General features: G+C 43.6%; 1 protein-coding gene across 1 annotated transcript; it reads left to right on the top strand.

The window, feature by feature from the left end:
- Positions 1-4,903: 4,903 nt before the first annotated feature.
- LOC131004587 (uncharacterized) lies at positions 4,904-7,060 on the top strand. Its single transcript, XM_057931292.1, has one exon. It carries the CDS (start codon positions 4,904-4,906, stop codon positions 7,058-7,060), a length of 2,157 nt encoding a protein of 718 aa, XP_057787275.1.
- The last annotated feature ends 4,402 nt before the right edge of the window (positions 7,061-11,462 follow it).

The raw sequence follows: 11,462 nt of genomic DNA, 5'->3' as shown, positions 1-11,462 counted from the left end.
GCACTTGCGCATGGTGCTGGAAACGTTACGAGCAGAACAGTTGTATGCCAAATTTAGCAAATGTGAATTTTGGCTGAGCGAAGTGATGTTTCTCGGGCACATCGTTTCAGCCAAGGGGACAAAGTGGACGCCGTCAAGGAATGGACCCACGAACACCCACGAGATCAGAAGCTTCCTAGGATTGGCGGGCTATTACAGGAGATTCATAGAAAGATTTTCCAAGATTGCATGACCAATGACACAACTGTTAAACAAGAAAAACCAGTACAAGTGGACGGAAGAATGTGAACGAAGCTTTTAGAAACTCAAGACGAGGCTAACTCTAGTGTTAGCCATTCCAGACGAAAATAAGAGTTTCGTTGTTTACACCGACGCTTCAAGACTGGGACTTGGGTGTGTCTTGATGCAAGATAAGAAGATGATAGCTTATGCATCCCACCAATTGAAGCCTCATGAGTTCAACTATCCAACTCATGACTTGGAACTAGCTGTAGTCGTGCACGCTCAAAAGATTTGGAGGTACTATCTCTACGGTGCCAAGTATGAGATTTTTACGGATCATAAGAGTCTGAAATACTTCTTTGAATAGAAAGACTTAAACATGAGACAACGAAGATGGCTGGAACTAGTAAAGGACTACGACTGCACTATCAACTACCACCCAGGAAAGGCGAATGTTGTGGCAAACGCCCTAAGTCGAAAAATCGGAGCAACGCTTGGATGTCTTATTACCTAACAGAAGGAGTTAGTACGCGATTTGGCTGCACTCAAATTAGAAATAGTACACCCTCCAGAAACAATATTGGATTGCATAGCTGCTATGGAAATTATCCCGGACTTACGAGCAAGGATCATTGAAGCCCAAAGAAGGAATTGGTTTTTGGAAAAGATGAGACTCGCTGCAAGGTCGGACGAACCTAACGGGTTCACCGAGGATAAAGACAATGCCCTAAAATTTAAAGATAGACTCTGTGTGCCACACAACAAAGCACTAAAGAATGAAATCATGAGTGAAGCACACGACACGCCTTATACAGCCCACCTAGGAAACACAAAGATGTATCAGGACCTGAGGAGAGTATTCTGGTGGAAATGAATGAAGAGGGACATAGCCAAGTTCGTAGAACGGTGCCTTGCATGTCAATAAGTCAAAGCTCTACACCAAAAACCATACGGGTCGTTGCAACCATTACCAATTCCGGAATGAAAATGGGAACATATCAACATGGATTTCGTGGTAAGCTTACCACGATCAGCACGTGGGAATACTGCCATTTGGGTGATCGTGGATCGCCTGTCCAAATCAGCGCATTTCCTCCTCATACAAATGACTTTTAGTTTGGAAAAGCTTGCAAAGTTATATGTCAAAGAGGGTGTACGTCTCCATGGTGTACCGGTGTCAATCACATCCAATCGTGACACCAGATTCACATCAAGATTTTGGAAGAGTTTGCAAGAAGCAATGGGCACCAAACTAAACTTCAGCACAACATACCACCCCCAAACAGATGGCCAAGCTGAGCGAACAATTCAAGTATTAGGGGATATGCTTCGGGCAATTGTTGCAGACAAATGGGGAAATTGGGAGGACCTACTACCCTTCGTGGAGGTTGCCTATAATAACAACTACCAGTCAACAATTGGAATGGCTCCTTACGAGGAGCTATACGGACGCAAATGCAGATCACCCCTTTTCTGGGATGAAGTGGGTGAACGAAAGCTGCTGGGACCAAAGCTAGTTCAACAGATGATTGAGAAAGTTGACTAGATTAAATAGAAGATCAAGAAAGCACAAGACAGGCAAAAGTCATATGCTGATACGCGACGTACTAAACTGGAGTTCGACGTTGGAGACTGGGTCTTTCTCAAAATTTCCCCCACAAAGATAGTTGTCCGTTTCGGAAGTCGAGGAAACCTGCAACTCCGCTATATAGGTCCTTTTGAGATCCTAGATAAAGTGGGCAAAGTAGCTTACAGATTAGCATTGCCACCAAGCATTGGGGACGTGCACAATGTGTTTCACGTCTCACAATTACGAAAGTACGTGTTTGACCCAAAGCACGTAATAAAGCATGATGAAGTAGTCCTAGCCCAAGACTTGAGCTATGAAGAGAAGCCTATCCAAATACTTGATCGAAAGGTCCAAATTTTAATAAACAAGCAAATCCCTATGGTTAAAGTGCTTTGGCACCACCATGGGATAGAAGAAGCCACGTGGGAACTAGAAGAGAAGATGTGAGCTCAACACCCCGAGTTAGACTACCAAGGTACGTAAATTTCGGGGATGAATTTTTTTTTAAGAGGGGAGGAGGCATGTGATATCCCGCCATTTTCATAGGAAATATAGAAAACCAGATATTAAGTACGCTATTGATACACACCCGATATTTAATAATTATATCAAGGAAATCGATATAGTTATATTCTCAATTTTATTATTTATCGATCCACTAAATTTTGATCCATTATGAGATTTTATGAAAAATATTATTACAAATATTCCTCATTTTATTTATTCAATTATCTATCATCTAGCTTGTTTATTATAATTATTTTGAGTCTAAGGCCCAAATATATGTATATATTTATTTTTAAGACATCCATAAAAATCTTATGATAGTATCGGGGAGCACCGATGGCCGCTGACTTCCCTAGGGTTTGGCCCTAATCTGTTCGCTGCGTTTCTCTCCGTTTGACGCTTCCGGCGCTTCTTCCCGATGGCGTCCTCCTCTTTTCTGTCACCCTTGGATCAATCTTTTCCACCGCTCCCGGGTTCCCTTCAGGCGAAGCAACCGTCTTCGACTGGCAACAACGCCCTTTCGGCGAATCTTCTGCCCTCGAATAGCAACAATGCTCCCACGAAGGAAAATCTCTTACTGGCCGGAAAACAGCCAGATGAAAGGAAGCTGCAACAGACCGCTGAAGCAAACCCTAACCCTAACCATGCTAGGGTTTCTTTCTCTTCTAAGTTAAAATCCACCATCCCTAAGCCTATGGACGTTCTGGCATAGGATTTCTGCTCTCTACACCCCATCAAGAAAAACAATATGCTCACTCTTGAGATTCCTGAAGAACTCTTTCAACAACAAATACAGAAGTTTAAATTCGCGTTGCATGCTCGTCTTCTGCTGCAAAAAGGGGACTCTCCAAGATTTGCGGAAGATATTAAAAACGAACTGCAAGCCCTTTGGGGGATTTCCACCCCATGGCAGGTTATTCCAATCGGCAAAGGCTTCTTTACTTTAAAATTCTCCGGAGAAAGCGATCTGGCGAAAGCTAAAACCAAAGCTTATTGGAAACTTCGTTCATGAGTGCTTAAGATTATAGAATGGACACCTCTGTTTAATCCGTACAAAGAAGCTGCGAATTTGGCGCAAGTTTGGCTCAGGATTTATTATCTTCCTCACGAACTGTGGCACCCTGAAATCATATCGGGAATTACTCGTTCAGTTTGTTCGCCTATTAAGATCGAGGGCTCCACTTTTGAGGGATCGGTGGGACATTTTTCTCGCGTGCTCATCGAGATGGACGTTTCAAAAGACATCATTTATTCTTTAAATGTTAAAAGAGGGTCCTCTTCTTTTGAGATTGAATTCGTTTATGAAAATCTGCCGTATTTTTGTGGTATTTGCAGGAAGGTCGGACACTCCTCGGATAAATGCAGGCGCAACAACGAGGATAAAATGGAAACTGTTAGAGAGGCCCCAAAGGTCAAGGATACCAAAGAACAACAAAAAACCATTGAGGAGTCAAGGAAAACAGGTCATAACTTAAAAGGTCATAAAGCCTGGCAACCCCAAGCAGAGGTTCCAATTAAAAACGGGTTTGAAGTTCTTACGGAAACAGTTTGTGAGGAATTGAATGTGGAGAGTCACGAAAATAAGCATCAATCCACGGTGGTGGATAGAGAACTCGTTCCTTCTGCTGCTCCTGCATTGTTGGCTGGTTCTGGGAAGGAAGATGTTTCCGATAAGGAAAGAGTGACTATTGAGGAGGTTGAAGAATCGGACGAGGATTTTTTGGAGAAAGCTGGAGGGGAAGAGAGGAACAGGAGCAATGAGCATAGTCAGTCTAATACTGTTATGAATGAGGTGCAATTTGTACAAGCGGTGACCAGCCTGGTTAAGGAGGAGACGAGTTGGTTGAAGGAGAAGGAATGTCAACTGGCCGACAAACAGGTCCAGGAGAAAAACTTCAAAGACAAAATGGACTCGGTCCTGTAGCAGCCGGATAAAAGAGTTCTTCGATAAAATGCTAAGGCAACTGGAGGAGTCCAACCTTTGGCGAAGGGAAGGGCTGCGATGACCTCCACTAGTAAGAAGAAAGCTTCGGGAAAATCTGGATTGGAAGTAGTACAGGAGAAGCTCAATAACGCACATGCAGCGAGCCGAAAACCTCGGGATTTTATTATTGACAAAGAAATCAGCCTGTCAATACGCACAATGGCCGATGTGGTAACTAAAAGTTGGGCGGAAGAAGTTGAGAATGAGGAAAACTCCTCGTTGGAAGGCGAACTTCGTCAATGAATATTTTATCTTGGAATGTGAGAGGGTTCAATGACGATGCTAAGCGAGCCCTCCATGACCATTGCTCAAGATTTTCTCCTATTCTTATAGGTATTTTGGAACCCAAGAAGGATGTTTCGAAGGTTCCGTTACATTTTTGGAAGTCGATTAACGTCGTTCCTATCCATTAGAATTTTCGGTCTGGTATGAGTCCTAACATTTGGGTCCTGGCAAATCCGCTTGTCAATTTTTCTTTAGTTTTCTCTTCCACTCAAGTGGTGATTCTTGATTGTTGCTGGTCTTCTCGCACGTTCCGCACAGCGTTCTTGCATGGGGATTGCTCCATGGTTGTGAGAAGACATCTCTAGTTAGAGCTTCTAACGAATGTGGTGGACAACATGTTTTTCATTGGTGACTTCAACGCGGTGAAGGGTGCGCATGAGCGCAAGAGTGATTGGCTTCCAAATGCCTCCGCTTGTAGGGAATTCTGTGACTTCATTGACGCCTCGGGCTTTGTTGAATCGAACACTTCTGGGCTTTTTTACACTTGGTGTGGCAGGCGAAATCTCCCTTCGCATGTGGAATCTGTTTTGGACCGTTGTCTCTATTTCGAGGGTTTTGCGTCGATGTGGAATTCGTTGAATACCCATGTTCTTTCTCGCATTGCCTCTGATCATTCACCTATTATTTTGCAATGCCAAGAGAATACGGTCCCTAGAAGAAGAAACTTTAAGTTTTTAGATATGTGGCTCTCACACCCGGATTTCCATGACTTTATGCAGGCTTCGTGGCAGGCGCCGACGAACTCTACCTGCCCTCTATATAATGTTATGGCGAAAATCAAACAATTTCGTACCGAGCTTAAGGTCTGGAATAAACAAGTTTTTGGGAATGTCGATGATGGAATCTCTCAATTACAGGAGTCACTGATGAAGATTCAGTTGAAGATTGCAGATGAAGGTTACTCAGACTCGCTTTTTGACCAAGAAGTCGCTGCCCAGGCGAGGATTGGCACCTTGCTAACACGTAAGAGCAGTATCATGCAACAGAAAAGTAGAGTTCGATGGCTTAAAGATGGTGACAGGAACACAAGTTTTTTCCATAAATCATACAAGATGAGACGCAAGAATCTGATCATTTCTCAACTCAAGATTGATGGTGTTGATACCTTTGAGCAGGACGTTATCTCTTCACATATTGTGGAATTTTTCTCCAAACTCTTTTCTGAGGTTACGACAAATACTGTTAGGGTGCAGGATATTCAACAAATTGTGGAAGCCACGATGTCTCAAAAGCAGAATGAGAGTCTGAGCTGTATTCCAGAGGAAGAAAAAATCAAAGCGGCGGTGTTCGATTTGGCGAGCGATAGTGCTGCTGGACCGGATGGCTTCTCGGGCACTTTCTTCCAGAATTGCTGGGACACCATCAAAGATGATATTGTGGTCGCTGCAAAAACTTTTTTCGTGAAGAACTATCTTCCTCAGGGCCTGAATTCTAATACGTTGATCCTCATCCCTAAAAAAGAAGTGGTGGAAACGGTTGCGGATCTGAGACCGATTGTCCTCTCCAATTTCTTTTTTAAGGTTCTCTCTAAAATTCTTGCTACTCGGCTTAGCTTCGTGGCAGCTGATAGTGTGACTCACAATCAGTTTGGCTTTATTCGCGGGCGGCTTATACACGATTGCATTATGCTGGGATCGGAAGGTGTTAATTGCATGAACAGAACCTGCAAGGGAATGAATATGGCTTGCAAAGTGGATATTAAGAAAGCTTTTGATACCATGAGTTGGAATTTCATCATGAGCGCTATGAAGGCGATGGGTTATGATCATACCTTTATGGGGTGGATTGCCACTATTTTTTCCTCAGCTCGACTTTCGATTCTTTACAATGGGAAACTTTGCGGATATTTTCCCTGTTCGCGGGGAGTTAGACAGGGAGATCCTCTCTCGCCTATTATTTTTGGCATCGCGGAGGACGTGCTTAGTAGACTTATTTTGAAAGCGGTTGCTACGGGGAAAATTGAGCCGATGAGGATGAGCAGGGGTCAGTTGTTCCCCACCCACCTCCTTCACGCTGACGAAGTTCTGATCTTTTGTAAAGCGACGATAAAGAATGCAAGAGCCATTCGCGACATCCTTCATTTTTATGGTTCGATTTCGGGACAAATCTGCAGTAAAGAGAAATCGAGGCTTTTCTTTGCTAAAGGAGTGTCTCCCTGTTATAAGCGCCAAATTACTCGTGCTCTGGGATTCCCCTGTGGAAACTTACCTATGATTTATCTGGGCGCGCCACTTTTTGTTGGTCGTCCCAAGGCTTCCCACCTTGCCGCGATAAAAGATCGGATTATTTGCAAGTTTTCTCGATGGAATGGGCTGCACCTTTCGATGGTTAGACGGCTCTGCTTGGTAAAATCGATTGTTCAAAGCTCCATTGTCCACACCATGATGATTTATAAATGGCCGCGTTCGCTCATTCAGGAGATTGATGCTGCATGCAGAAACTTCATCTGGTCAGGCGACATAAGAAAACGTCCTAAGCACGCTGTTAGCTAGGACAGGGTTTGTGGTATTAAGGAGGAAGGAGGATTGGGCGTTAGATCGTTTACTATGATGAATGAAGCCTTTCTGATGAAACTTGCTTGGAAAGTCATTCTTGGAAGTCAGTTTGGCTTCAATATCATGAAGAGTAGATATCTTAACTCTCTCGGTCGTCCCCGCAAAGTGGCGCTTGCTTCTTCAGTTTGGGGAGATGTTAAACAACTTATCCCGGAGCTTATAGATGATTCCTACTGTCTTCTTGGAAATGGTCAGTCGATTTACTTCTGGCATGATGATTGGCTCGGCTACACTATAGTAGATAAAACCAACATCCCTAGTTTTATGAGGCATCGACTTCAGCAAACGGTGTCGGACTATTTTTATGATGGGGTCTGGCATTTTGCTCAAGAGTTTGTCGATGAGTTCCCTGATATTGTCTATGACATTCTGCTCTTGCCGATTGGAAACGAGGAGGATGTCCGCTTATGGAAGCCTTCGATTCATGGGGAGGTCACCTCGGCTCTTGCCTTTGCCTCCCGTTGTCATCGTTTTCCGCGTGTTTCGTGGGGTACCTGGATTTGGGAAAGGTTTATTCCTGTTCGCCGATCCATCACCTATTGGCGGGTTATTCTCAACCGCCTTCCCACTCTTGACAAAGTGATTAAGCAGGGAGTTATCATACCTAACTATTGTTCGTTTTGTTTTGAAGATGCTGAAGATTTGGACCACATTCTTTGGAATTGCTCTAAAGTTCGACCTATTTGGTGCGCTTTGCTTAGCTGGTTTGGATTGGACGAAGGCTTGGCTTGTCATGGTATTCATGAGTTGCTGGTGTTTGCTTGGTCGGTGCAGCTGAGTTCGCAAATTAAAAAGTTCTGGAAGTTGGGAGTTATTTCATTAATCTGGGCTCTTTGGACTGCAAGAAATAAGTGCCACTTTGACGACAAAGTTTTTGTTCATCAAGAAATCTTGGTTTTCCTTAAAGCTACTTTTATTGAAGTAGATAATTCTTTTCTGAAAATGGGGCATATGGACAATAAATGGAAGGATTATCTTATTATTCGGCAGATGGGTGTTCGGCCGAGAATTCGCTCGCCGCCAGAGATGACGTCGGTCTATTGGTCACCACCTGCTCATTTATGGCAGAAAGCGAACACTGATGGTTCGGCGATGGGAGCTCCGGGCCGTATCTGCGCTGGTGGCGTGTTTCGAGATTGGCGGGGCTTCGTGAGAGGGTGTTTTCATGTGGAGGGAGGGCTGGGCTTCGCTTTTGAAGCCGAGCTGCTTGGAGTGATCTCGGCGATCCAGCTGGCTCATCATTGGGGTTGGAACAAGCTTTGGTTTGAAGCCGATTCTTCGTATGTTGTTCATATCCTTTCTACTAAATCCACTCGGGTTCCATGGAGATTCAAAGCAATTTGGAATCAAGCTCTTTTGCTTTTAGATAAAATGGATTATAGGATTTCTCACATTTTCAGAGAAGGAAACGTCCCGGCGGATATCATGGCTAGTCCTCACACCCCGGAGGGATGGTGGCCGTTTGGAGTAGACTGTATTCGGGACGCTATGGTGCGTGATTTATCTGTGCATAGCCATGTTAGATGAAAATTTTAAGCTGTTTCTTGGAGGGATGCGGTCCTGCTTTTTGGCGAACAGGTGGTGGGCGTCCGAGCATGGGGATTGTTTGGGTAAGATTGAGAGCGGAGCGGCAGAGGTCGGACACCAGGGACGCAGCGAGAGTTCGCGTTGGGTGGAGCGTCGGTTTGGGAGTGGCTGTTGGGAAGCTGCTGATCCTCCAATTTTTGGAGCAAGCGTTGTTGTTGAGATTCCTCAAGAAGTTTCTTTTTTGCTTAGTTTGTTCTGCTCTTTTTGTTGGTTTGATTCGATATAGGCGACGGCGTATTACCGGCCTATATTGGATCATCTATGTTCTGTGTTCGTGGAATTCCTTATGGCGACGGCGTATAACTGGCCATAAGCTTCCCGTTTTTTCTTTTTTAGTTGGGCATGGGGCAACGGCGTATCACCGGCCCTTTGCTCGTTTCCTTTGTTTCTTCTGTGGAGATTGGGGCGACGACGTCTCACCGGCCCTTGGCTCCTTGGGTCTTTCTGAAGTCAGTTGGCGACGGCGTCTAACCAGCCTCCTGTTTGCTTCAGTTTTGGTTTTCTTATTTTGGGTTGCCTGAGTCGGGTTGGTTTGGGGACGATGGTTAGGCCGGAATTCCTGAAACCCTCTCTTCCGCTCTCTTTTCGTTTTCTTTTCTTTACGAGCACTCTTTTTCCTTCTTACGGTTTTTCCCATGGGGTTTTCTGTAAGAAGGTTTTAATGAGGCTCGACCCTTAGTTTGCGTCCCTGTGCTTTCAAGGGTTTTCTGTTTTCGTTTTCCTTTTTTTCCCTTAAATAAAATCGCATTTTAATAATATGTATATATTTAAATAGTTATGGGATTACATTATTTTTGTCTTTAAGTCCAAACAATTGTGGACTTGATATTTTTTTTAGGGCCCAAAACAGTTCCTGCAGCGTGAGAGGTTGTATGATTACAATCTGACAAAATCAGATTTCTTTTTCTACTGCCAGCATCTTTTCATCTACCGAGAATTCTTTTCTTCCAAATCTACCCAAATCTTTCCCCTTCCCAAGACTCAACTTTTCTGATATCTTTTCACTCTTCCCCTTTTAAACAATCATTCGTAACCCACTAGAACATTCTCACATTTTCTGCATCAAATCTGCAGGTAACTTCTTCTTCCTTCTTTCACTTTCACTACACTTACTTTTCAACCCAAAAAGGACAGAATCTTCATTATTTTATTTCTACTTCGGGAATTTAAGACCACAACCCATTCAGATCAAGGTAGTATTTTATTCTCCTCTGTTACAAATCCACCAACCTTCATTTTGTCTCTTTCATTAAATATATATAGTGGTTTGATCCTTGTTACAGCAAAACAACAAAGTACAGCCACACCAAACAAATCTGAACAAGGTTTAATTGTTCTTTCTTCCATACTCGAAATACAAACCTTGCATTTTCTTAACATTGCACTAGGACAAAAACTAGACTTAGAACTCAAATTCCTAAACCACAACAATGACTTTGGCATAATCTTGCTCTCTGTACTGCCTTGAACGAAAAAAAAAGCAAAGAATCGAATCTGCACAAATCCTTCACCAAGATTCAATTTTTCTTCAAAATTCTATTTTCCTTTGAGAACAAACCTTTCTTCTTCCTTTGGACTGGGTTTGGGTCGTCGGAAAGAGGGATTCCCGTCCCCTCTGATGGTGGCCGGAGAGAAGGGGGTCTTCTGCCCCGGTGGTGTGGACGGCGGCGGCGCGGCGGCTTTCGGGACGCCGCTGCTCGATAGGCTGCGAGGGAAAGGGGAGAGCCAGCACTGGCAGTAACGCTGCTGTGGTGAGGCGGTGAAATCGTCGCCGAGGTGGCTGACCACCGCATGTAGAGGGAGAAATGATGGAGAGGGGCCGCGAGAGGGAGTGCCGAAAGACGGCGGTGGCGCGGCCGGCAGCTAGGCGCGCTGCCCACCGCGAGAACAGCAGCAGCGGCAGCGGCCCTCCTCGGCCGTCCGCCGCCCGATTCACACCAAGGGAGAGAGAGAGAGACGGATAGAGGGAGCAGGGCGTCGTGGCTCCGGGCGACCTCGCCTCGCCGGAGTTGAAGTAGCGGCGGCGGCACGGCTGGGAAAGAGGGAGAGATGCGTGAGATGAGAGTGAGGAGAGAGAGGGAGAAAACTTTTCTTTTAGTTTCAAATTTTTATTTTCATTTTCCTTTCCTTAATTTATTTTACTTTAGGATTGATTTAAGTTTGGACTTGAGGCGGGCTTCCCATTTAAAATCTGATGGGCTCCTTAAATTTATATTTTGGGCCGAAAATTCTTACCCAATGAGCCATATCATTTCATTTCATTGGGCTCTGATTGTTATTATTACACTTGGGCATCATTATTTTTTTATAGGCCTTCTAAGTCATTTTTATTGGGCTCTAATTATTTTGATTTAGCCTATTAATAATAATCATATTTATTTTCTCATAAGAACAAAATTTTGTTTATAATCACTAATTATTTATTTTATAAATATCTCTAATGTATTATTCATTTTCATTAAGTTATAAATTACTTAATTATTAAATTACTCTCAATTATTTCCAATAATTACTTAAATTTTACCAATAATCTTTTTTTCAATAATTATCCAGGAAAATTGTATCAATAGTTAGAAATTCCTTATCCTTAGGGATTAGAATAGAACCTCGGAACCTACTTAAGGATTTAATTTGTTGTAGGTTCGAATAACCAAGAATAGTGAGGCTTCACACGAGCTGAGCATTGAATCTCCATTTTCGAGGTGGGCTTTATTTTACATGCAATGTATCTTGAGTTATATAAGCTCTGATA

Source organism: Salvia miltiorrhiza, unplaced genomic scaffold (assembly GCF_028751815.1).
Source record: "Salvia miltiorrhiza cultivar Shanhuang (shh) unplaced genomic scaffold, IMPLAD_Smil_shh original_scaffold_438, whole genome shotgun sequence".
Lineage (NCBI taxonomy): Eukaryota > Viridiplantae > Streptophyta > Magnoliopsida > Lamiales > Lamiaceae > Salvia > Salvia miltiorrhiza.
The sequence above is the reverse complement of the archived record's forward strand: the minus strand, read 5'-3'. Positions and strand labels throughout refer to the sequence as shown.